Source organism: Anolis carolinensis, unplaced genomic scaffold, assembly GCF_035594765.1.
Source record: "Anolis carolinensis isolate JA03-04 unplaced genomic scaffold, rAnoCar3.1.pri scaffold_12, whole genome shotgun sequence".
NCBI classification, from domain to species: domain Eukaryota; kingdom Metazoa; phylum Chordata; class Lepidosauria; order Squamata; family Dactyloidae; genus Anolis; species Anolis carolinensis.
Window position 1 is genome coordinate 19,357,342 of NW_026943823.1, and position 27,185 is coordinate 19,384,526.

The following is a 27,185-nucleotide window of genomic DNA, read 5'->3' on the forward strand; positions in this document are numbered from 1 at the left end:
AAACGAATATGTTGGATAATAAGGAGGCATTAAGAAAAAGCCTATTAAACATCAAATTAGGCTATAATTTTACAAATTAAGCACCAAAACATCATGTTATACAACAAATTTGACAGAAAAAAGTAGTTCAATACGCAGTAATGTTATGTTGTAATTACTGTATTTATGAATTTAGCACCAAAATATCACGATATATTGAAAACATTGACTACAAAACTGCTTTGGATAATCCAGAACGTTGGATAAGCGAGTGTTGGATAAGTGAGACTCTACTGTACTACATAACGTTACAATTTATTGAACTGCTTTTTCATTACTGTATTTGCCCTTTTACAAAAAAGGTGCCAGTTTTAGATTGCATTATAAAGATCTCACTGTATGAGCTTTCCAACTTTTTGGACACAAGCTCCAAAATAATTATTCCTTCACAGCTCACTAGAACCTTTTGCCTTTACAAAAAAAAAAAAACCAACCTCAAAACAAAACAAAACAAAACAAACTAAAAACCTAGAAGGAAGGATTTCAGCTAGTTGCTGAAATAACAGAATTTTAATTATCTGGCACTCTTGTTCCTTTGGTTCCTAATTAATACGGCGTTCATTTTTAAACAGAAAAACAGCCACGCATCCTTGGGGATCTTGTCTTTTTCTTACCACCTTGGACTCGTTTTAACCTTAAAGATTTTATTTCCCAGCCACGCAGCCCAGCGCTGGGAGGCAGAGATAAGAGTTGAGCTATAAATGGCTTATCAACCTGAGTGCAATTTTTTTTGGAGGAGAGAAAGTGTGCTGCTTACCCCAAAAAGTAATGGAATCACAAGGAAATGGGTTTTATAATGGTCCTGAAGAGTATCTCCAATGCTGCAATGGAGCTCAGTAGTTTTGTCACAGGCAAAGGGTCCCTGGCTCTGGTTTTAACTGACGGCAACAATGGTGTTTCACTATTTTGATTTCCTACAAGGCCTCTGTTGTAGCATGGCTCTGGGACGCTGCAGAAAATTGTTAATGTGGGATTTGTGTATTGAGAGTGTTTAAATGCAATTTGTGCCATGCTTGTATTGCAACTGATTGCATCATCCAGAATGTGGAGACCAAAATCCACTGCTAGTGGTAATATGAAAATAACCAAATAAACTCAATGTATATATTACAATAACATATATCCAAAAAAACAGGACTGTTCCAATCGCATAGAAGTAGAAACCAGCGGTTCTTCTCTTGAAGTACAAGGCCAAGTTTTTCATGTAAGTAAATGTCCTGTTCTTTATTACATACTAGCTGTGCCCGGCCACGCGTTGCTGTGGCAAAGTGGTGGTGGTATTGGTCAAAAATTGTTGCGGAATTTTCATTTGACATTATTTGTATTTTTAATTAATTTTATTGTAACTTATCTTTTTTATTCATTATATTTTATTATTTTCTTGTATTATTTTTAGTTATTTTCTGTTATTATAGTATTTTATTGTATTAATCTTTTAGTGTTTTTTATTATTTTTTATTGTCTTATTTGTATTTATTTTATTTTTTATTCTTTTATTAACACTGGGCTGAGTGGGTTGCTAGGAAACCAAGTGGGCAGAGCTTAGCCTTCTAACTGGCAGCAATTGGATAAAAACAATTATTCCTCTCCCTCTAATTAGGACTTTATTTTTCTTTTCTTTTTGTTGTATCAACCTAGAGGCGTGGATGATGGGTTGTGTTGTCAAATTTCGAGGTTGGGGGGCCTGTAGTTTTGTTGTTTTGTGGGTCGCCGTGATGCCATCACTCTTTTATATATATAGATGAGTAGACTCCAGTTCTCATATAACTTGACTCAAACCTGCAACCGGTTTCGACTCACAGATTTTATATTCTTCTATATATGTTCTATTATTCATGTCATAATACAATACTACCTTTAGCCACTATCTATGTCCCCTTAGGATCCACCTATTCAGAAAACTGATGGTGAATTTCTCACCTCAAAAGTTGAACCTTTGTTGATTATTGAAGTAAGTAAAGTGCCTGAATATACTTTTTTGTAAACTTTTTTGTAAACTTTCTATACAAATTATTTAATTGCATGTATGTATTTACGATATGTATTATTTGTAGACCCAACCGCCTGACGAAGACTCCTGTGAGTCGAAACCAGTTGCAGGTTTGAGTCAAGTTATATGAGAACTGGAGTCTACTCATATGTAATAAAGAACAGGACATTTACTCACATGAAAAACTTGGCCTTGTACTTCGAGAGAAGAACCGCTGGTTTCTACTTCTATGCGATTGGAACAGTCCTGTTTTTTGGATATATGTTATTGTAATATATACATTGAGTTTATTTGGTTATTTTCATATTACCACTAGCAGTGGATTTTGGTCTCCACAGTTTTAGGGGAACCCATTGTTCTTTTAGGTATCATCCAGAATGTACCATAGTGAGTTAATTGCCAAGAAGCTATGATGACCTTGATGTGTGGCTGGAACTAGGGAGTATCCAGACACAAATGTTTGTGTATAATGTGCATCAGTTGAGTTGAGTTCTGTCTGCCAAGAGTTCGAGTCAAGTTCTGTTGGAGAACAGAACAGTACTGTGTTCGTCTGTCATCTGCAAGTCTGTTTGTGTTGATTACTGCTACATACACTAAAACTTTGTAAATAGTTTTACCAACATCTCTGAGTGTCTCTTCGTTCTGCGCTCCACTGCTTTCATCCAACTACTGCTGCACTGCAAATACTCTGACGAAAAACGCAATGACTTCCCATCAATGGTATGATCACTATCTTAGAGAAGACGGAATTATTCATAAAGGAGCAGAACCCCAATCCTATGGCTTCTTGAGTTGTCAGTAGTCATTTCATGCTTCTTTTCATAAGGGTTGATAGTAAGGTAAAGGTTTTCCCCTGATGTTAAGTCCAGTCGTGTCCGACTCTGGGGGTTGGTGCTCATCTCCATTTCTAAGCCAAAGAGCCGGCGTTGTCCGTAGACACCTCCAAGGTCATGAATGGAATGCCGTTACCTTCCCGCCGGAGCGGTACCTATTGATCTACTCATATTGGCATGTTTTCGAACTGCTAGGTTGGCAGAAGCTGGAGCTTACAGCGGACACTCACTCCGTTCCCTGGATTTGAACCTGGGACCTTTCAGTCTGCAAGTTCAGCAGCTCAGCTCTTTAACACACAGAGCCACTGGAGGCTCCCGGGTTGATAGGAGAGGCCAAATCTAATAACTTCTTAGATTAATCTGAATTCCAAGGTCAAAATGGATTTGAAGAAGTATGACTGTTGTTTGATACTAGGAGATGTGTTCTTTTGCAGCAGCCCTCTTTTTAAGACTGAAAAAGCCCCCCTCGGCTTATACTCGGGTGAGGGTCCTGTTTGGCTTATATTTGGGTCAGCTTATACTCGAGACTATATGGTACATTTATTATTTTTCTCTATTATTATTGGTATTATTACATTTATTATTTTTCTCTATTATTGTTGCTACTATTACATTAATATTACTCTATTATTATTAATACATGTATTATTTCACTCTGATATTATTATTATATTTATTATTTTACTCTATTTATTACTACATGTATTATTTTCCTATATTATTTATTATTTTTATTATTTTTATTATTATTACATGTATTATTTTGCTCTATTATTATTAAAAGGATACATAAGCAGATTTACATTGAAGAAGATGAGAATAATGATTTGATCGGAGTTGGACAGTCTTATCTTAAATTTGAGCTTGATGTAAATATTCAAAAACATTGAACCTACTGATGCCTCAATTAATGTAATTTTATTGGTATCTGTTTTTATTTCTGAAATTTACCACCCTCGGCTTATACTGGAGTCAATGTTTTCCCAGGTTTTTTTGTGGTGAAATTAGGTGCCTCGGCTTATATTCGGGTCGGCTTATACTCGAGTATATACGGTAATGTAATTTTATTGGTATCTATTTTTATTTCTGAAATTTAACACCCTCGGCTTATACTGGAGTCAATGTTTTCCCAGGTTTTTTTGTGGTGAAATTAGGTGCCTCGGCTTATATTCGGGTCGGCTTATACTCGAGTATATACGGTAATGTAATTTTATTGGTATCTATTTTTATTTCTGAAATTTACCACCCTCGGCTTATACTGGAGTCAATGTTTTGCAGGTTTTTTTGTGGTGAAATTAGGTGCCTCGGCTTATATTCGGGTCGGCTTATACTCGAGTATATACGGTAATGTAATTTTATTGGTATCTATTTTTATTTCTGAAATTTACCACCCTCGGCTTATACTGGAGTCAATGTTTTGCAGGTTTTTTTGTGGTGAAATTAGGTGCCTCGGCTTATATTCGGGTCGGCTTATACTCGAGTATATACGGTAATGTAATTTTATTGGTATCTATTTTTATTTCTGAAATTTACCACCCTCGGCTTATACTGGAGTCAATGTTTTGCAGGTTTTTTTGTGGTGAAATTAGGTGCCTCGGCTTATATTCGGGTCGGCTTATACTTGAGTATATACGGTAATGTAATTTTATTGGTATCTATTTTTATTTCTGAAATTTACCACCCTCGGCTTATACTGGAGTCAATGTTTTCCTAGGTTTTTTTGGTGGTAAAATTAGGTGCCTCGGCTTATATTCTGGTCGGCTTATACTCGAGTATATACGGTAGTTTAGTAAGACTCCAATACTCTTTTGCAGAGAAGGCTAGAGTTTTTATACAAGTACAGCTCTCATAATTCCATAGCATTGAGCCACAGCAGCTAAAATGATGTTAAGCTGAATTAAGGCTACAGGGAGGCTGCACCCTAAGGTGTCTCTATTTCCTTTTCATCAAATGTTTCCTCCTTCTACATCTTTCCAACTGGAATTCATCCATATTCTGCCAGTTGAAATCTTCCCATGCCTATTCCCGTCCAGTCATCTCCCGGAGTCCCGTCCTCCTAAACTGATTATCTCTCATTTATCAGTGCCGAGGCACATTGCTCATCCACAACCCAGGTACTCAGATTAATCCCTCCTCGTGGATCATATTAAAGCGTTTCTCATTATCCGCTTTGCTCTCCTTTCATTGCCATTTGTAAAAATGAAAGCTGCTTGGCTGTAATATAAATCAAGAACACTTGTAGGTGACAAAGACGGGAAAGAGGGAAGGAAGGAACGAAGGGAGAAAGGAAAGAAAAAAGAATGATAGACTCCTAGAGTTGGAAGAGACCTTGTGGGCCATCCAGTCCAACCCCATTCTGCCAAGATGCAGGAAAATCACATTCAAAGCACCCCCGACAGATGGCCATCCAGTCTCTGTTTAAAAGCCTCCAAAGAAGCAGCCTCCACCACACTCCAGGGCAGAGAGTTCCACTGCTGAACAGCTCTCACAGTGCTTCCACAGTTCTTCCTAATGTTCAGGTCCTCGTCCCCAAGGCTTGCTCTCTCCTCCGTATGACTTCCCCTCACTTCTTGATCCATGGCCCTCATCATGTCTCCTCTCAGCCTTCTCTTCTGCAGGCTAAACAGACCGATTCTTTAAGCCGCTCCTCATAGGGCTTGTTCTCCAAACCCTTAATCATTTTAGTCACCCTCCTCTGGACATATTCCATCTTCTCAACATCTCCCTTAAGTTGTGGTGCCCAGAATGGGACCCAGTGTGATTCCAGGTGTGGTCTGACCAAGGCCATGATGTCCCTGGATCTAGACACTAGACTCCAATTGATGCAGGCCAAAATCCCATTGGCCTTTTAAGCTGCTGCATCACAGTATTGGCACATGTTTAACTTGTTCCCCATGAGGACTTTTAGATCTTTTTCATATGTACTGCTGTCGAGCCTGGCATCCCACATTCTGTATTTTTGCATGTGGAGTATCTTGCATGTATCCCTGTTGAACCTCTTGTTTGTTTTGGCCAATCATCTCTCTAATCTGTGGAGATATTTTTGAATTCTGCTCCTGTTTTCTGGAGTATTAGCTCTCCCTCCTAATTTGGTGTCATCTCCAAACTTGATGATCATGCCTCCTAACCCTTCATCTAAGTCATAAATAAAGATACTGAACAGAATCGGACTCTGCTGATGTCGCTCCACTCCTCATGTTGTGGCTCAGCCTTTGCCTTTGCATGACTCTGATGAAGATTCTGGGTTATATGTGCATAATGATGGGATTCAGGATGAATTTGAGGATGACTCTGATGCTGGGAATTATAGAAGCATTCCAGCTGTGGGAAATGAAGAGCAGGGAGTTGGAGTTGTTCCCATGGGAATAAATCATGATGTTGTTTCTAACGAGGAATTTCAGGTGCAGGGAGTGGAAATGGAGGATAGCACTTTGCCGCCTGATAACAGTAACGAGCTCAATGGCCTTGAGGCTGGGGATCTCGATGGGCCACGAGACTGGAATTTAGAGGGTTGCGGAGAAGCCTTTGCATAGCCAATAAACAAGAGTTCAAAGGGCAAATAAATACCTTTATGTCATGCTTTTAAAACATTCTGCTCGCAGAGCGCTCTTTGTCAATGCAACTCCATCGCTTGATCTAGAAGCAAGTCTGTTTCCTTGTGCTAAGTTTGCCTTCCTGTAATATCTCGTGGATATATTCTGTTTGTTGGGACTTTTGACTTCTATGAAAAGGACCTTGTTTTATGCTCTATGTTTCTATGGACTCGGTGTCTTTAGCAAGGTGAAACTATCTGAGGTGCGACAGCTCACTTCTTTCCAAGATGACGAGGAAGCATTGGGGAGAATCAGCCTGCAGAAGAGAAGGCGGAGAGGAGACATGAGAGCCATGTACAAATACGTGAAGGGAAGTCATAGGGAGGAGGGAGGGAGCTTGTTTTCTGCTGCCCTGCAGACTAGGACACAATGGAACAATGGCTTCAAACTACAGGAAAGGAAGGAGATTCCACCTGAACATCAGGAAGAACTTCCTCACTGTGAGAAAGGCTGTTCACCAGTGGAACTCTCTTCCCCCGGACTGTGGTGGAGGCTCCTTCTTTGGAGTCTTTTAAGCAGAGGCTGGATGGCCATCTGTCGGGGGTGCTTTGAATGCGATTTACTGCTTCTTGGCAGAATGGGGTTGGACTGGATGGCCCATGAGGTCTCTTCCAACTCTACTATTCTATGATTCTATGATTCTAACTCGAAGACCTATTTTCAAGCATTCTGTCCATCTTTAGACCACCGTCTTCAGCCTTTAGTGGTGGAATAGATGGGCAATTAAATGGATCTTAATGAGATGGTTTGCTGAAAAACATCTGAGCAAATCTGAGCAAAATGGTCTCTGCATAGAGAGTCTGGGGATTTCACTGGCAGCATGAAAGAAGGCCAGGAAATATCGACCTGTGTATCAAACATGTGCTGGATGGCTTTCACTTCACAGCTTCGGTTCCTGGGGCTACAGGGAATTTGGCTTCGGAGGGCTGCAGCCGATAGACAGCTGTCTCAACACAACAGGATTACATGGCTGGAGGCGGGCGCATCGAGCTACAAGGTCTCATGCGAGAGCTTTCATGTGGAAAGATCTGGATCGAGAGTCGAGTGGGGTTGCTTGTTTGTAGGAAATACAGTCCTCATAGAAAGAGCGCGAACAATGGTGGAAAATGCTCATGTCAATATTCCGCATGGACTCTTCGGTTATGTATGCATGACAAGGTGTGTATCTACACTGATCTCTAGAGACATAAGATCTTCCAGCAATTTCAGGAATCAGTCTGCGGAGGAATCGAAGCCCTGAAACAAAGGACAGAAGGATGGAGAAATGGCTTTGGATGCAAGGCAAAGAAGGAAGGCGGAAGTCTTGGCACCCGAACAGGAAACGTCTCTCACGGCTAAAATGAGCTAAATTTAGAACTTGCCGGCAACACAAAAGTCGCTCGTGCCTTTTGGAAACCAATCGCTGGCTCTGCAAAGCCACGTTTCAGAACTTGGAAGGTGCCGCAGAGACGATGCCAACTTTGGCAAGATCCATTTTTATCTGGAAGTTAGATGCCAGCCAAGGTTTTGTAAGGGAAACAAATGTGAGCTAGTTTATCATCTCCACAAACTTCAACAGGAAACACCATCTTGGTGAACATCAACTGGAAACTGAGATAAAGTGGAAGAAAGTTGCTGCGGAGGAGATGAGTTCAATATGAGCTTTGGGAACATCTACAGTAGAGTCTCGCTTATCCAACATAAATGGGCCGGCAGAACGTTGGATAAGCGAATATGTTGGATAATAAGGAGGCATTAAGGAGAAGCCTATTAAACACCAAATTAGGTTATGATTTTACAAATTAAGCACCCAAACATCATGTTATACAACAAATTTGACAGAAAAAGTAGTTCAATATGCAGTAATGCTACGTAGTAATGACTGTATTTACGAATTTAGCACTAAAATATCACGATGAATTGAAAACATTGACTACAAAAATGCATTGGATAATCCAGAACGTTTGATAAGCGAATGTTGGATAAGTGAGACTCTACTGTATCTTTAAAGACATGGTACCCAGGAGATGAATTTTTCAAATAGTTCTCTTTAAAGCTTTTCTGCGTTTGGCATGATTTTATTGGACTGGCAATTAATTAAAAAAAGTACAGTGGAGTCTCACTTATCCAAGCCTCGCTTATCCAAGTTTCTGGATTATCCAAGCCATTTTTGTAGTCAATGTTTTCAATATATCGTGATATTTTGGTGCTAAATTTGTAAATACAGTAATTACAACATAACATTACTGCGTATTGTACTGCTTTTTCTGTCAAATTTGTTGTAAAACATGATGTTTTGGTGCTTAATTTGTAAAATCATAACCTAATTTGATGTTTAATAGGCTTTTCCTTAATCCCTCCTTATTATCCAATATATTCACTTATCCAAGCTTCTGCCGGCCCGTTTAGCTTGGATAAGTGAGACTCTACTGTAATTTGAAGATTTCTTTGCTCTCCCCATTGTCTCCACTGGAGGCCAGTTCTGCATGGTCTCCAGATACACTACAACTCCCATCACTGGCTGAGGTGGCGAAGGACTGAGGTTCTAGAATCTAGAAGACATAGACATCATTGCATTGTTGAAGCTTTCATGGCTGGAATCACTGGGTTGTTGTGAGGTTTCTGGGCTGTATGGCCATGTTCCAGTTAAAGATTCACTCAATGTTTTAGTCTACTTCAAAGGAGCTCTCCAAGGTTGTGGAACTAATTTGGTGGATAGTGCTGACCACCTTGGGCAGCTCCCTTATGCTTTCAATTCTTCTTTTGGACATAGAGTCATAGAATTGTAGAGTTGGAAGAAACTGTATAGGCCATCTAGCCCATGCAGGAAAAGCACCCCCAACAGATGACCATCCAATCTCTGTTTAAGTCGCGAAAGAAGGAGTTTCCACCATACTCCGAGGCAGTGAGTTCTATTGCTGTATATGCATGTATTTGACTAAGCTTTTGTGGGATCGCCGCTTGTGTGTATGTGTGTTAAGGGAAAAACACCTAGTCAATCACAATTCATAGTTGGGTAATTAGAACAATCAAGGATAACAAGCTTGAACCACTCCTTGAATGGGGTATAACTTGGGGAATGTTTGTAATGCTTTTTTGGGTCTGAATCACTTGCTTCAGAACTTACTCGGAGTAAGTTCCTGGCTGAGAGCCTACTATGCTTCTCTCCTTCCACCATTGAAGAAGAAATCTCCAAAGAAGATGCATGAATTTAATGCAAAGAGCTTTATGTGAGTTTGTTGCTCCAGATGGACTAAGTTATTTTGCATCTGGAGGTTTTGTGTTTTTGAAACTGCTGGTTTAATTTTTTCCATGACTCTGCTACTTAAGAGTAAACTTTGATTTTTCCCATTTTCTTGGCTCATTGTGGATGCACAAAAGGGCTGGATAAGTCTGGACAGGACTGCACACAATTTGTTTTTCCACAAACCTGTAAAAAGTTCCACTGTTGAACAGCTCTTACAGTCAGGAGGGTTTCTGTAATATTTATGATCATGTGGAATCTTCTTCCCTGTCATTTGAACCCATGGCTCCATTGAGTCTAGTCTCCAGGGCAGCAGAAGGAAGAGCCTTCTGCCTCTTCCTTAGGACATCATTTCCTATGTTTAAACATGGCTCTCACATCTCCTCTCATCCTTCTCATTTGCAGGGTAAACAAATCCAGATCTTGGTTGTTGTGTGTTTTCCAGGCTGTATGGCCATGTTCCAGAAGCATTCTCTCCTGACATTTCACCCACATCTATGGCAGGCATCCATAGGTATTATACCAGCCCAGAAAACACACAACAACCCTGTGATTCCAGCCACGAAAGCCTTCGACAACAGATCCAGATCTTTATCTGATTTTCAAAGGGATTCATCTTTCCAGATCTTTGGTCATTTTAATTCCCAGAATGGATTCCTCACTTCACTGCCATGGAAGCTACCAGCCACACTGCTCCGCAAAATTCGAATCATTCTAGATTTAGCCCCAAATCCTAGAACAGTGATGGCGAACCTATGACACGCGTGTCAGCACTGACATGTCTAGCCATTTTTGCTGACACGCAGTGCTCACTTCTTGGGTTGTTAAGTGTTTTGTGGTCAAATTTGGTGTCATTTCATCCAGTTGTTGTTTTTTTTTGTTTACTCCATCCTACAAATGAACAGTACATTTATATATATATAGATTATTATTATATCCTATTATATTATCCTATTAATATATTTTATATCATTATATTATATATTCTATTATTACTATATCTCATTATTATTGTAGTATATTATATTATTACTCTTACGTTATTATATTATTAATTATTCATGACTGTATTGAAACAAGAATGAGAGAAATCAGCGTGGAAACTTTGTGAAACTTAAACTGCAAGAAGTACCATAGATTGTTGTACATGGAAATAACGGTAGTAAATAGTTTTTGATTTATTAAGTACAGTTATATATTACAACTAGCTGTGCCCGGCCACGCGTTGCTGTGGCGAAGTCTGGTGGTATGGGAAATAAAGTATTGAGGAATTGGTGGTAGTTAAGGTAAAGGGTCCCCTGGGTTGAGTGGGTTGCTAGGGGACCAAGTGAACAGAGCTTAGCCTTCTAACTGGCAGCAATTGGATAGAAACAATTATTCCTCTCCCTCTAATTAGGACTTTATTTTTCTTTTCTTTTTGTTGTATCAACCTAGAGGCATGGATGAGGGGTTGTGCTATCAATTTTCGAGGGTGTGGGGTGTTTACTTTTGTTGTTTTGTCCGCTGCCGTGATACCATCACTCATATATATATATATAGATTATACATTTTTGTTATTTAAACTATACATATTGCGAAATTATGGTGTTTTTTTTTTTCTCAAAGTGACACACCACCCAAGTCATGCTAGGTTTTTTGGCGAATTTTGACACACCAAGTGCAAAAGGTTGCCATCACTGTCCTGTTAGCTGACTCTGCAGATGAAGAGAATGGCATCTCCAAAATGGACAAAAATAAAATTCTATTTAAACAAGCTGCTGGGATGATGATTGATGCCGCTGCTGGCAACGAAGGCTTGCAGTTTGGCACACACGATAGCAGCACATCATCCAAGAAACCCTTTGTCAACCCTGCTCTGTGCTTATACTGAATCAAACCACAAATGTTGCCACTACTATTGTAGCTGGCCATGCTCTCCCTTGCAGCCATGGAAGAAGCCAGAAGAAGTACACTGCAGGTCACACATCCTGCAAATATAAATTACTTTTCTCTTTAAAAGAATCTAGTTATTTGCTGACTGAAGTTCTTTCCCCTCTTTGGGTGTTCCGAGCGAATCCTCGTCCAGCACGCACAGCAGCCAGGAGCCAAGCAAAGAGTCGGTGGGTGCCTGCCTTGTTATTTTTAAATACACGTCTCCGGCAATGCACTTTGGTCACATTAGCAAGGACACAACTAGATAGGAAAGTTTTATGCAGAGCTTTAGGAGGATCATCAGACCCTGTTTACCCTAACAAGATGGGGCTGAGTTTTTGGAAGGGATGGTTGAGGTTCTAGATTAGCTATTTAGTTAAAGATACAGCACAATCCCTGTATTTGTGTGGGATGCATTCCTGAGTTATTTATTTACTTATTTATTTATTTACAGTATTTATATTTTGCCCTTCTTTCTCACCCCAAAGGGGACTCAGGACGGATCACAATATACACATACCGTAAATACTCGAGTATAAGCCGACCCTAATATAAGCCGAGGCACCTCATTTTACCACAAAAAACTGGGAAAACATTGACTCCAGTATAAACCGAGGGTGGTAAATTTCAGAAATAAAAATAGATACAAATAAAATGGCATGAATTGAGGCATCAGTAGGTTCAATGTGTTTGAATATTTACATAAAGCTCAAATTTAAGATAAGATTGTCCAACTCTGATCAAATCATTATTCTCATCTTCTTCAATGTAAATGTGCTTATGTGTCCTTTTAATAACAATAGAGTAAAATAATACATGTAATAATAATAATAATAAATACAGGAAAATAATACAAGTAATAATAAATAGAGTAAAATCATAAATGCAATAATAATAATAATAGAGTGAAATAATAAATGATTTAATAATAATACAGTAGAGTCTCACTTATCCAACACTCACTTATTCAACGTTCTGGATTATCCAACACATTTTTGTAGTCAGTGTTTTCAATATATCGTAATATTTTGGTGCTAAATTCGTAAATACAGTAATTACTACATTGCATTAATGTGTAATGAACTACTTTTTCTGTCAAATTTGTAATATAACATGATGTTTTGGCGATTAATTTGTAAAATCATAACCTATTTTGATGTTTAATAGGCTTTTTCCTGATCTCTCGTTATTATCCAACATATTCACTTATCCAACGTTCTGCCAGCCCGTTTATGTTGGATAAGTGAGATTCTACTGTAATACTAATAAAATAGAGTAAAATAAATGTAATAGCAGCAACAATAATAGAGAAAAATAATAAATGTAATAATACCAATAATAATAGAGAAAAATAATAAATGTACCTCATATTCTCAAGTATAAGCTGACCCAAATATAAGCCAACCAGGACCCTCACCCGGGTATAAGCCGAGGGGGGCTTTTTCAGTATTAAAAAAAGGGCTGAAAAACTAGGCTTATACTCGAGTATATACAGTAATTGGCAAACATTCAATGCCATATATACAGAGAACCGAGACAGAGACAGACACAGAGGTAATTTAACCTTCTCCAGCTTCCAGCTTCCTGAGGGTATGCTTGATTCCGGCTACAGGGGGAGCAGCTGCTTCATCATCCACTGCGACGGCAACTTCCTCATTCCAAACACTTGCTGGACAATTTTTTAGGGTGTCGTAAATTAGTTAAATTAGCCTCCCCACATATAAGTGGTACTTAAATTTCCTACAGGATAGATGCAACTATCTTTTGGGTTGCTTAGGTCAGCAACGAGCAAGGGCTATTTATTTCATTTTTTTAATGGTCAGGTGCTCATTCCGCCATGGGCTGGCCTCGAACTCAGAGTGATTTATTGCAGCTGGCTACTAACCAGTTAATCACCCTAATTAGCATTGGAAAGGAGGAAACAATGAAAATGAACAAAATCTACTGGCCACCAGTATTAAAAAAAACTCAAAAATCAAAACAGTAGATGGGAAGCAACACTCTGAGGGCAGAGGAGCCCCAAGGACGGCTAATGACTCTGAACAAAGGATGCCCCCCAGGCAAGAGACAAACTTTTCCAATGCTAATTAGGGTGATTAACCGAAACATTAATGCTGTGACTCTTGTCACACCCTGGACTTCCCACAGATATATATTTTTTCCTTCCTTGCCTAGTTTATCCATGCCTTACAACCTCTGAGGATGCCTGCTATAGATGTGGGTGAAACGTCAGGAGAGAATACTTCTGGAACATGGCCACACAGCCCGAAAGACATATAACAACCCTTTGCCAGGCTTTTCTGCCTTTCCACTTTGAAAGGTTGCAGATGCCTTGAGGGAAACCAAATGTATGCAGGGAGGGAGGAATCACATCCAAAATATGACAACGTTCTTTGTGCCAAACACATGGTCGCACGATTGCGTCTAACCAATGTGTTGTTGTTTTCAAAATGGGGGAGAACATATGTTCTCATTATATCCTCTCTGCTTTGAAAAGACCAACATAAACGAGGCTTTCATAAACAGGCGGCTTTTTACATACTCTCGTAAGAGCAGAGCAGAAGTTGATGTTTAAACAATTTAGGAGAACAAATAGCTGCAAGATGTAGCTCAGATGGCCTTTCTGCCCCAAGAACTGGATTCCCTGCTTGAACGGAACATCACATATGTTTACTGCTTTTGCCTGGATATAAGGGAGATGCATGGAAAGAAATCTCGGGTGACGGGTGGGGGAAAAATCTCTGCTCAAAAAGCCATATGGACCTTCCAAGCAAAGATCCTCTTCAGGGCGGGTTAGGAGACTCTGAAGGGCAATGATGACAAAGATGCTGAACATTCAAGTGAGTAAAGACTAGCTCTTACTCAAGGTGGAAGTGTGGATGATGCTTCCTCAAAGGGATGTCTTTTTCTGCAGTGAGAAGAACATAGGGAAGGGACCAAAAACAAGATTTCTTCTCTATACAACAGCAATTGAGTAGGGAGGAAATCAACTACATATGGTAAAAGTTTTCTCCTATACTTTGCTCATTTCTAATTCCAAAACGTAATCTACTTTCTGGATAACCCTCGTACGTCCATGTGGTATTATGCCCTAATTGCTGTATGTTTTTAACTTGTATGTTTCCTGCTGTATTGAAAATTGTCCTGAGTCCCTTGAGAAGATAGGCAGTATATAAATAATAATAATAATAATAATAATAATAATAATAATTATTATTATTATTATTATTATTATTACTAGCTGTACCCTGCCACATGTTGCTGTGGCTTACGGGAATCATTTGTTGGCCAGGTGGAATAGTAGTGAATAGCCTTGCAGCCTCAAAGCCTGGCTGTTTTCTGGAGGAGTTGGAGTAGCACCCTCAATAAAAGACCCTGGCTACTTCCTTAGTAGGGGAATCCTTATTTGGCCAGCTTGAATTGCACTGAATAGTTTTGCAGCTTAAAAGCCTGGCTGCTTTTTACATAGGGCATCCTTGCTAGGCCAGGTTGAATAGGACAGAGTAGCCTCGTGGCTTCAAAGCCTGGGGGTTTTCCACCTAGGGGAAATCTTGGTTGGCCAGGTTGAAAAGCACTGAATAGCCTTGCTGCTTGCAAGCCTGGCCGCTTTCTACCTTGCGGAATCCTTGGTTGGCCAGTTTGAATAGCAAGGAATAGTCTCCGTGTGGCAGGTATGAATGCTGCAATTAGCTACCTTGATTAGCATTTAATAGCCTTGCAGCTTCAAAGCCTGGCTGCTTCCTGCCTGGGGGAATCGTTTGTTGGGAAATGTCAGCTGGCCCTGATTGTTTCCTTTCTGGAATTCCCAATTTCCCTGCTTTCAGAGTGTTGCTCTTTATTTACTGTCCTGGTTTCAGAGATTATATTGTTCTGCATTATTATACCACAGCAATGATTGCATACTATATTTATAATCATATATTATCTGCTTAGAAGTGGATTATATGAGGCCCTTTTGACACAGCTGCATAAAATCCATACTGAAGTGGATTATATGACAGTATGGACTCAAGATAATCCAGTTCAAAGCAGATAATATAAATTTATAAATGGGTAATATAGCTGTGTGGAAGGGCCTTGAGTCTACACTGCCATATAATCCAGTTCAAATCAGATAATCTGTATTTTATAGGCAGTGTGGAAGAGGCCTAAGTGAGGCCTAACTCTGCCTGTCCCCTGGGCTGAATGGGTTGCTAGGAGACCAAGTGGGCAGAGCGTAGCCTTCTAACTGGCAGCAATTGAATAAAAAACAATTATTCCTTTCCCTCTAATTAGGACTTTATTTTTCTTTTCTTTTTGTTGTATGAACGTAGAGGCATGGATGAGGGGTTGTGTTGCCAAGTTTAGTGTTTCTGGGATGTGCAGTTTTGTTGTTTTGTCCTAGGCCTAAATTTTTTTATCCTTTTATATATAAAAATATAGATTATTATTTTTATTATTATTATTATTATTATTATTATTATTATTATTATTATCATCATCATCATCATCATCATCATCATCATCAATTCAGATTCTTTTCCTTCACACTAAGAAAATCTCAAATATCACGTAAGGAAACTAATCTTACCAAAAAGCAAGAGATAGAAAATCCGAACAAAACCCTAAACTTTTCTGGCAATGGATCATGCCAAAGAAAAGACAGAGAGCAGTTATGGATGCACGACATCACACACGGCACCCTTTTTAAAGGCTGCATAATTTTCATGCAAATGACCTCAATCAGCAGCCTGTTCCCAGTTCTGTAGGAATCGGCATCTTTCCGACATTCATGGATGAGGCTGCATTTCCCTTCCTTGCCTCTTGACTGTTCACTTTCTGAATGGAAATCGCAGCTCCTCAGAAGGAGAAAAAAGGCAGCTGCCCTTTCTTATGTGTTTGTGCATTCGGATGAGGCAGACCGTCTGGTCTTGGTTTTTTGAGTCTAAAACATTTTCGGGAAGAGCGACTTAATCATGTAACATGTCAGGGAAATGGAGCAACAGAACTACTGAGTTCCAGAAAAAACACATCAGTGGTTGGAGATGAAGGAGGGAGAGGAGAAGAGAGACGTGTGTGAATTCAGGGAATTGGTGGCTGACTCTAAAATAGACACATTTCATCTCTTTCTAAATGCTGTGGAGTTCTTCCACAGCTGTCATGGCTTATTGTGTCCTTTCCCACAGCTGCGCATGTGCATGCGCTCAACTTTCCCCCACGCTCGTCCTGGATCGCCCTTCTGTTTTGCAAATGCTTGCAAGGAAGGTTATGGCAACCACTTTTTGGGACAGGAAGGGTGTTCTTCTTGCAAAACCTTAGAAGAGCGATCCAGGACGAGCATGGGGGGAAGTCGAGCACATGCACATGCGCAGCTGTGGGAAGGGACGCCCGCCTGGTTGAGGACACAAGCCAAGCGGCAAAGTTTGGTGGGGAAGGACTTTCCAAACTCTTTTATCGCTATGAGAAGTGCCTAGATTTCAATGGCGACTATGTTGAGAAGTGGTATTTGGATCTGGCTTTCAATTGCATATGGTAAATGTTTTCTCCTATATTTTGTTCATTTTTAATTCCAAAACGTAATCTACTTTCTGGATAGCCCTAGTATAATACTCTTTTATTGCTATTGATAAGTTCCTATATTTCAATGGCGACTATGTTGAGAAGTGGTATTTGGGTCTGGCTTTCAACTGCATATGGTAAATGTTTTCTCCTATATTTTGTTCATTTTTAATTCCAAAACGTAATCTACTTTCTGGATAGCCCTCGTATGTTTTAAGTTTTGTATACTGTTCCATGTGTATTAATGCTTAATGTAAATTGTTTTTTTAACTGTAGTGTTTTTACTGTATTGTTGTTTTTATCGGCATTGAATTTTTGCCAGATCTGTAAGCCGCCTTGAGTCCCTTCAGGTGAGAAAGGCGGGATAGAAATGACATAAATCAATCAATAAATAATACTATTGCTTCCAGTGAAACACAACGTATGTATTGTTGCACAACGTATGTATTGTTGAAATTCAACCCCACACTGCCCAAGTTTGCAATCCTCAATGAGGAGTAGTTAGTTAGCTTAGAATAGGCTGAGGGCCTTTTGTTTCTGACTTCTACTTTTGCATCTTAGTGTGTGCTGTATGTATTGAGACCTCTCTCTGCTTGTGTATCAGGAGAGATGTGTGCTTGCAGTTTTTCCCCTCTCTTTTGAACCCTAGAGAGATGGAGTTAGAGTAGCTCAGACCCAGTTATTTACTACAAAGAAATGTAGTTACTATTTTTGTAAATAAACCTTTGGTAATTATAAAGATTGAGCTTTGTACATCTGCTTCTTAAGCTCTACATTCTTTATGGCCACAACACTTCACGCTCTGCTTGCTGTGAGCTAAATGCTCAACCAGAACTATTTCATTTGCGTATTTTTGGACACTGCTGTATTTTTGAGAGTTTTTCCTCTAACACAAAATCCTAACATTTATAACACATATATAAATCTTATGCATTAGAAGTGGCTGGACCTAGAAGAGGAGACAAGCTCAACAATAATATGTTCATAAACTATAATTAAATATCATTTCAATAAACAATACTATCATTTGAAAAGCAATGTACAATCCCCTGACTTCAACAAGATTTCTTTAATGTGCAAGACGAGAGTAAACAAAGTACTTTTATAGAAGTTCCAAGACAATCCTTAAAGGAACCTAAGCATCCAATATGGAATGGTCTTTCATGGCATTCAAACATGGATTTCACTTGAAGACACCTGGGAATTCAAAAAACTCACTTTTCCATGCTTTGCAACATGGATTCACTTTTGTTTCCCATTGCCAACCCTTGTCCGTCAGCTCAGGGCGACATATAGTCATAAACTTGTCAATCCCCTTCTTTAATCAAAATATTCATATCATTAAAGAAATCATCTGCCATTGCGCCATAAATGGAAACTCATGTAAAACATGCAAGGTCTTACCAGAGAGGAATTGAGGCAGTAGTGGAAAACATATAAAAGAAAACATTACAGGAAATCAAGAATTCAGCTGTCTGGGAGAAAGGATAGTTTAGTCTCATATACCGAAAGGAGCAAACTTTCCTCATCGATATCAACAAGCAAGTGGACACTCCTACCTTGATACCTGGAATATTTTTAACAAGGGAAACATTTGACTTAACATTTGCTCTACGGCATGCACAGGACATCTCCAAAATGCAATCCCCGCGTGCATGACAAGCATCATATCCCCTGCTTGGCCAAACTACAGCTTTCGGAAGCGATCCTTTGGGGCAGCAGTGTGTGCAAAAAAGCTCCACGAAGTGTCAGAGTCTCTGCAAATCCCATGTTCAGTGCAGCACTATCATTGTCAAAAGATTAAGATTGAAGGCAACTTTTAGGATCAATGGCATGGAGGTGTATGTGGGAGAGTGTAATGGGAAGAAAGGAGATTTGAAGGTGATGGGTTTTCAGGGTTGTTGTATGTCTTTCGGGCTGTGTGGCCATGTTCCAGAAGTATTCTCTCCTGACGTTTCGCCCACATCCATGGCAGGCATCCTCAGAGGTTGTGAGGTATAGAAAAATCTAAGCAAGGACTGTTTATATATACAGTAGAGTCCCACTTATCCAACACTTACTTATCCAACGTTCTGGATTATCCAATGCATTTTTGTAGTCAATGTTTTCAATATATCGTGATATTTTGGTGCTAAATTCATAAATACAGTAATTACTACATAGCATTACTGCGTATTGAACTACTTTTTCTGTCAAATTTGTTGTATAATATGATGTTTTGGTGCTTAATTTGTATAACGATTACCTAATTTGATGTTTAATAGGCTTTTCCTTAATCCCTCCTTATTATCCAAGATATTCGCTTATCCAAGCTTCTGCCAGCCCATTTAGCTTGGATAAGTGAGACTCTACTGTATATCTGTGGGAAGTCCAGGGTGAGGGAAAACTCTTGTCAGTTGGAAGCCAGCTTAAATGTTCCAGTTAATCACCCTAATTTGCATTGAATGGCTACATCTAGCCACTTTCTGCCTGGGCGCATTCTTTGTTAACTGCCCCTAGTTTCCATGTATCAGAGTGTTGCTTCTTATTTACTGTTCTGATTTTTGAGTTTTTTAATACTGGGAGCCAGATTTTGTTCATTTTCATGGTTTCCTCCTTTCTGTTGAAGTTGTCCACATGCTTGTGGATTTCAGTGGCTTGTCTGTGTAGTCTGACATGATAGTTGTTGGAGTGGTCGAGCATTTCTGTGTTCTCAAATAACCCTTTTTGCCCTGGCAGCTCAGAAAATCCGGGCAAAACTGATCTCCGATGTCACGGTCAACTGTGCTGGGGATGCTTTTAACTAAAAGTGGTTTTTATATCCAAGGTGTTCCCTGATTGGGTTTTAATAATGCTGTACTTACTTGGTTTTATCTTGTTTTTAATTATGTTGGTGCTAATCCATTACATATGTAGTATTTGAAGGGCATATCCTGACATTGATATTTGCAACATTTTAATGTTTTATATAGGGTTTTAATGGCATGTTTTATATTGTATTTGATGGTCTGGCTTTTGTATATTTGTTTGTTTGTCTTGCATGCGAAAGACCTATGGTCTAAGCCAGGGGTCCCCAAACTAAGGCCTGGGGGCCGGATGCGGCCCTCCAAGGTCATTTACCTGGCCCCGCCCTCAGTTTTATAATATAATATTTTAAAATCATTTTAATAATATATTGTATTTACATATAATATTGATAATAATATTATAATGTTATACAATATAATCCTAATACTAATGCCATATAATATTAATTATATGTTATATATTACATATAGTATTACAGTATAGTGGTATAGTTCAATATAGTAATGTATAATGCTAATATTGTGCTATGCTAATAATATAATATATTGTATGTACATACAGCTGCTCTGAGTCCCCTTCAGGGTGAGAAGGGTGGGATATAAATGTAATAAATAAATGTAGTAAATGAATAAATAAATAATTTTAGACTTAGGCTCGCCCAAAGTCTGAAATGACTTGAAGGCACACAACAACAACAACAACAACAACAATCCTAATTCACTTGACTATCTCATTGGCCAGAAGCAGGCCCACACTTCCCATTGAAATCCTGATAGGTTTATGCTGGTTACAATTGTTTTCATTTTTAAATATTGTATTGTTCTTTCATTGTTGTTGTTGTTTTGCACTACAAATAAGACATGTGCAGTGTGCATAGGAATTTGTTCATTTTGTGTTTTTTTCCAAATGATAATTTGGCCCCGCCACAGTCTGAAGGATTGTGGACCGGCCCTCTGCTTTAAAAGTTTGAGGACCTCTGGTCTAAGCATTAAATAAATTTGGATTTGGTGTTCTCAAATAATATCCTGTGTCCAGGTTGGTTCATCAGTTGCTCTGCTATGGCTGATTTCTCTGGTTGAGTGAGTCTGCAGTGCCTTTCATGTTCTTTGACTCTTGTTTGGGCAATGCTGCATTTGGTGGTCCCTACATAGACTTGTCCACAGCTGCCTGGTATCCGATAGACTCCTGCAGAGGAGAGAGGATCCCTCTTGCCTTTCGCTGACCATAGCATTTGTTGGATTTTCTTTGTGGGTCTGTAGATAGTTTGGGAACATTTAAGCTGGCTTCCAACTGACAAGGGTTTTCCCTCACCCTGGACTTCCCACAGATATATATATATATATATATATATATATATATATATATATATATAAACAGTCCTTGCTTAGTTTTTTTCTATACCTCACAACCTCTGAGGATGCCTGCCATAGATGTGGGCGAAACGTCAGGAGAGAATACTTCTGGAACATGGCCACACAGCCCGAAAGACATACAACAACCCTGTGATCCCGGCCATGAAAGCCTTCGACAACACAGTGATGGGTTTTGTTTCTGGAAAGGAAGCAAGCGCATTTTGGCAGCCAAAAAAGGCAGTGTTTTGTGAGATGTGAATGAATGGAAATCAATGGGAAGGAAAGGGGTAGGTAGGAGAAGCATTGTTACGGCATCATAATGCAGAAACCCTTTGCCTTATATTACCAACCACATCCTTTTCACACAGTGGCCCATAGTGGTCAACTCTTTCAGACATTAGCAAGCAAGCAGAAGGGCCCAAGGGGAGAAAATATGGAGAGGTCAAGCATCCCGTTGCATTAGATTAAAACACAGGCCAAAATAAATGAGTAAAAGAAGAGGAACATACAAGGCACGATCCGTAGGACAGGCACATTCTTCTTGCAAAATGGACAAAGAAAGCAAAGTTTGGGAAAGGGTGGGCGAGAGGGGAAGGAAGAACGGAAAAAGAAACGAACACAGATCTGGCAGAACGGCACAAACCTTCGGGTTCTGTGTTCTCTTTGAGGTGGACTTGCTTCAGTGGGCAACAGAAGATTTCATGACACTTAGCACGAAAGGGGGATTCTTTTTTCTTTAATTCCGTGGATTGGATGGAATCTTGCCGTAACATAATATACTCCTGTGTGCCAGGGGGCGCGTCATCCATAACTGCGGTCACCACATAACAAAATGAACTTAAGTTAGAACGAAAGGGGAAAAAGGAACCAAAAACAGAGAAAGAAGAGAAAAACAACAAAAAGAAGAAGAAAACAAAGAGAAAAGGAAATCTAGAGAAGTAAATCGACTCTATCCATCAGAGCTTGAAAAAGTTCCATTTTTTTTTTTTTTGGAGCACAATTTCCCAAAATCCTCCAGACTTTGGGACTTGTTTTCCACGGGGATTCTGGAAACTGAATCCAAAATTAAAGAACTTGTTCCAGCTCTGGCTATAATGATAAAAAGGAAGGGCAAGGGAAAGAGAAGAGGGAATGGGGGGAAACATTGGTAGAGAGGAAACAGAAAAACAAAAGAGATTGTTCTTACGGTAGAAAGTGTTTTAAACTTCTACCGTCAGTGCTTACATCTGTTTTAGGGTGCTAAGCAAGTTAGCTTACATATTGGGGAAAAGGTTGGCACAGAAAAAAAAAAAAGAAATAATCTATGCAGACATTTTCCCCCAATTGTTTTACCATTTTGGTACCATCTATTCTCTGCCCCACAAATATACTCCCACTCAACACACGCAAACACACACAAGCAGCCCTCTGTGTCTATCATCCCCGTCTTGAAAATATTCAAAAAAATGGGCTATTTCAGAAAGCACACCTTGATTTTGCCATCTATATATATAAAAGAGTGATGGCATCACGGCGACCAACAAAACAACAAAACTACAGGCCCCCCAACCTCGAAATTTAACAACACAACCCATCATTCACGGCTCTAGGTTGATACAACAAAAAGAAAAGAAAAATAAAGTCCTAATTAGAGAGAGAGGAATAATAGTTTTTATCCAATTGCTGCCAGTTAGAAGGCTAAGCTCCGCCCACTTGGTCTCCTAGCAATCTACTCAGCCCAGGGGACAGGCAAAGTTAGGCCTCATTTAGGCCTCTTCCACAGATTATCTAATTTGCACTGGATTATATGGCAGTGTAGACTCAAGGCCCTTCAACATCTATATAACCCATTTAGAATCTTATATTTTCAGCTTTGAACTGGATTATCTTGACTCCACACTGCCATATAATCCACTTCAGTGTGCATACTAAACATAAAGACAACCATACAACAGACATTCAATACCACCACTACCTCAACAATTTCTCACCAACACCACCAGAAAACGTCACAGCAACGCGTGGCTGGGCACAGCTAGTTTTATATAAAAGACATCATCATATTATGCCATTGTATATCATGGCACCAGAGAATCTAAGTAAAGCCAGAAATCACAAGGAATAAACAAGGTCCCAAGAGAGCATGACAAAGTCCCAAGAACATGAACACAGAAGGTGCAAGGTAATCCAAGAAAACGAGAGCTTGCTTCTTGGTTAAACAAAAGTTGCTTTGACAAAGGTTTGCTTTAATACTCTTTGCAAAGCATGAAAGCATTTCTCTGGCCTCTAACTTCCCTCTTGTTTGTAATTCTCAGACTCCTCCGAACCCTGAATTCCAAACGGTCAGCTCAATCTAAGGAACCTGTCTCGTCAAGGTCAGCCTGTTCGTTAGTTTGCTGAGCCTCATTATCAGACTGAGAACTGTCCTCCTTTTCCAAGTCCATTTGCACCTGACTAGTTTCAGTATCAACAACATCATACCTTGCTGTTGGAAAATGAACTTGCACTCCCTGTTCCTCATCTTCTACAACAGGGACATTTTGAACCTGATTGTGAACCTGAATCCCATCATCCTCATCAGAGTCAGTCTGAGGTTCCAGCTGAGTTACAACACCAAATACATAACCGTCCTCCCTTGTGATGTCTCAGAGACCCTCGAGTCATGACCCCGCAGCCATTATAGATCAGACTGAAGAGGATATGGGGTTTTTCCCAACTCAGCAAGATTCCGTTCCCTTCCAGATGTCCCCTGTTGACAGTTTGGGTCCAAAGCTAATTACAAAAGCCCTTGAAACAGAGCCTGGTTCCCCAGAAAATGTTGTTTTTGATAGGAAGTTGTTTCTCAAAACACACCGCTCTGAGAAGGAGATTCGGAGATGAAGCGCAAGATTAGCGGAGAGAGAGGACTCTAATTAAACCTATTCCCTTGGGAGTTTTCAGGGAGGGTTGCATCTGGCAACGTTGTTGTCTTCAGTCCATTTCCCTTGGGAAAATGTGAACTCAGGCACCTGGTTTGGGGAAGATTTTGAAGTCCCATAAAAGTTCTGGGCACAGGCTAGCCATCGCGGTGTCAACGTGTCAGTTGGAAAGTTAACATCGACTCTTGTTCTTGCGTACCTCCGCGGCCTGACGGCACGCTACTCTTGAGTAGACCGGGCGTTGCGTCTCGTCTCCCTGTCAAGACTGGACTGCATTTCAGTTCCACCATGACCAACTTTGCCTTGCCTTGCTTCTTTGCCTTGCCTTGTTTTCCCTGCCTTGGACATTGAACCTGGAACTCTTGTGAAAGACCTTGCTTTATCCCCCACTCAAACTGCTTGGAAGTTTGAGTGTGTTTCGGTTATTGGATTTGAAAACTTGATCTCTAATACTGGACATTAAACTTTATATTACTGGACTATATTTGACCTTTTCTAAAAGGACTATTGCTGGACTATATACTCTGCTTATTTTTGTTTGATTCTTTTATTGCTTTAATAAAGATATTAGATTGTTTATTGGCCTCCGTGTTGGTTTCCAGTGCTCACGCAGCTTAGGGGCGTCACATCCCTCCTTCCTCCCTCCCTTCCTTTTAAAGCAGTGCTTCTCAACCTGTGGGTCCCCAGATGTTTTGGCCAACTCCCAGAAATACTAACAGCTGGTAAACTGGCTGGGATTTCTGGGAGTTGTAGGCCAAAACACCTGGGGACCCACAGGTTGAGAACCACTGTGTTGGAGTCTTAAGTCAATATTGAGCAATGTTGTTCCCTTTGTTGTATGCCAAATGATTCCATCTCTGTTTCAGACTAGGAATGCCAGGGCTTTAATTGTATGAAACAAGGCAAGAATTAAATAGCTCCACAGCTGCCTCTCAAACTTCCCGGAAGGCTCTGTCACTCAGTCTCTTGTCTTCTAAACATGCAGTTTAGCTGTGCATCATCACCTTTTCAAAACCAGATTCCTGCGACCAAAATTGTAATTCGAATGTGGATGAAGGCATCCCAGTGACATGATTGATGCTGTCATTATGAAATGAGAAGTAAAGCTATTTTTTAACATGATGAATTGCCAAAGGCCGGGAATGCAATTTATTAAAGAACTCAGAATCACAATAAAGTTTAAGAGAAAGAGACATCCTATATTCATGGCAGTGTATTGACAGAAATGGACGAGCTAAGGGAATCCTTGTAAAGAAACTTACAGATGTGCACAAATCACGGATTCATTTAGTGCCAAATGTTTAACAGTCTTCCTTTAAAGAAAAAAAGAATAAAGGCCAGTAATAGATGAAAAAAGGAATTTGTATATGTCAAAAGGATCAGCTTGCCAGAAGAATTTACACAGTGAATGGCATGAGAGGCAGAGAAACATAAAGGAAGACAGCACTTGCTTTTGCTATTGTTGTTGGCTTAAGCAAAATGAAGAAAACTGGTAGAAGAGCCGGAGGAACTGAATGAAGAAGGAAGGAGCGGACAATGTCGTCTAAATGAGGCATGCCATAATTGGATTAAATAGGCCGGGATTAATATCCAGTTTACACAATGATTAGGAAAATACACAACAAGGATGCGTATATTGTTTCTATTTGCATGGATGCCAAAGGGGTCTTGATCCTTCCTTCCTTCCTTCCTTCCTTCCTTCCTTCCTTCCTTCCTTCCTTCCTTCCTTTTTTCTCCTTCCTTCCTTCCTTCCTCTTTTCACCTTCCTTCCTTCCTTCCTTCCTTCCTTCCTTCCTTCCTTCCTTCCTTCCTCTTTTCATCTTCCTTCCTTCCTTCCTTCCTTCCTTCCTTCCTTCCTTCCTTCCTCTTTTCACCTTCCGTCCTTCCTTCCTTCCTTCCTTCCTTCCTTCCTTCCTTCCTTCCTTCCTTCCTTCCTTCCTTCCTCTTTTCACCTTCCTTCCTTCCTTCCTTCCTTCCTTCCTTCCTTCCTCTTTTCACCTTCCTTCCTTCCTTCCTTCCTTCCTTCCTTCCTTCCTTCCTTCCTTCCTTCCTCTTTTCATCTTCCTTCCTTCCTTCCTTCCTCTTTTCACCTTCCTTCCTTCCTTTCTTCCTCTTTTCACCTTCCTTCCTTCCTTCCTTCCTTCCTTCCTTCCTTCCTTCCTTCCTCTTTTCACCTTCCTTCCTTCCTTCCTTCCTCTTTTCATCTTCCTTCCTTCCTCTTTTCATCTTCCTTCCTCTTTTCATCTTCCTTCCTTCCTTCCTTCCTTCCTTCCTTCCTTCCTTCCTTCCTTCCTCTTTTCACCTTCCTTCCTTTCTCTTTTAACCTTCCTTCCTTCCTTCCCTTTTTTACTGTCCGTCCTTCCTCTTTTCATCTTCCTTCCTATTTTCATCTTCCTTCCTTCCTTCCTCCCTTTTCTACCTTCCTTCCTTCCTCATTTCATCTTCCTTCCTTCCTTCCTTCCTCCCTTTTCTACCTTCCTTCCTTCCTCTTTTCATCTTCCTTCCTTCCTCTTTTCATCTTCCTTCCTTCCTTCCGCTTTTCATCTTCCTTCCTTCCTCTTTTCATCTTCCTTCCTTCCTTCCTTCCTTCCTTCCTTCCTTTTTTATCTTCCTTTCTTCCTCTTTTCATCTTCCTTCCTTCCTTCCTTCCGCTTTTCATCTTCCTTCCTTCCTCTTTTCATCTTCCTTCCTTCCTTCCTTCCTTCCTTCCTTCCTTCCTTCCTTCCTTCCTTCCTCTTTTCACCTTCCTTCCTTCCTTCCTCCCTTCCTTCCTCTTTTCACCTTCCTTCCTTCCTTTCTTCCTTCCTTCCTCTTTTCATCTTCCTTTCTTCCTTCCTTCCTTCCTTCCTTCCTTCCTTCCTTCCTTCCTTCCTCTTTCCTTCCTTCCTCTTTTCACCTTCCTTCCTTCCTTCCTTCCTTCCTTCCTTCCTTCCTTCCTTCCTCTTTTCATCTTCCTTCCTTCCTTCCTTCCTTCCTTCCTTCCGCTTTTCATCTTCCTTCCTTCCTCTTTTCATATTCCTTC

The 27,185-nt window shown here is 40.0% G+C and overlaps 1 protein-coding gene across 3 annotated transcripts in view; it reads right to left on the reverse strand.

The window, feature by feature from the left end:
* The window catches only part of fgf13 (fibroblast growth factor 13), a 267,783-nt gene that overhangs the window by 106,610 nt on the left and 133,988 nt on the right, over positions 1-27,185 (reverse strand). Inside the window, exon 3 of one of the 3 annotated variants that reach the window (XM_062963929.1) lies at positions 21,910-22,077. The exons of 1 other annotated variant lie outside the window; for it this stretch is intronic. In XM_062963929.1, coding sequence (XP_062819999.1) covers positions 21,910-22,077 — 168 coding nt within the window. Of the gene's footprint in view, positions 1-21,909; positions 22,104-27,185 lie in introns of all 3 variants that reach the window. One more of the 3 variants, XM_062963931.1, reaches the window with a different exon arrangement.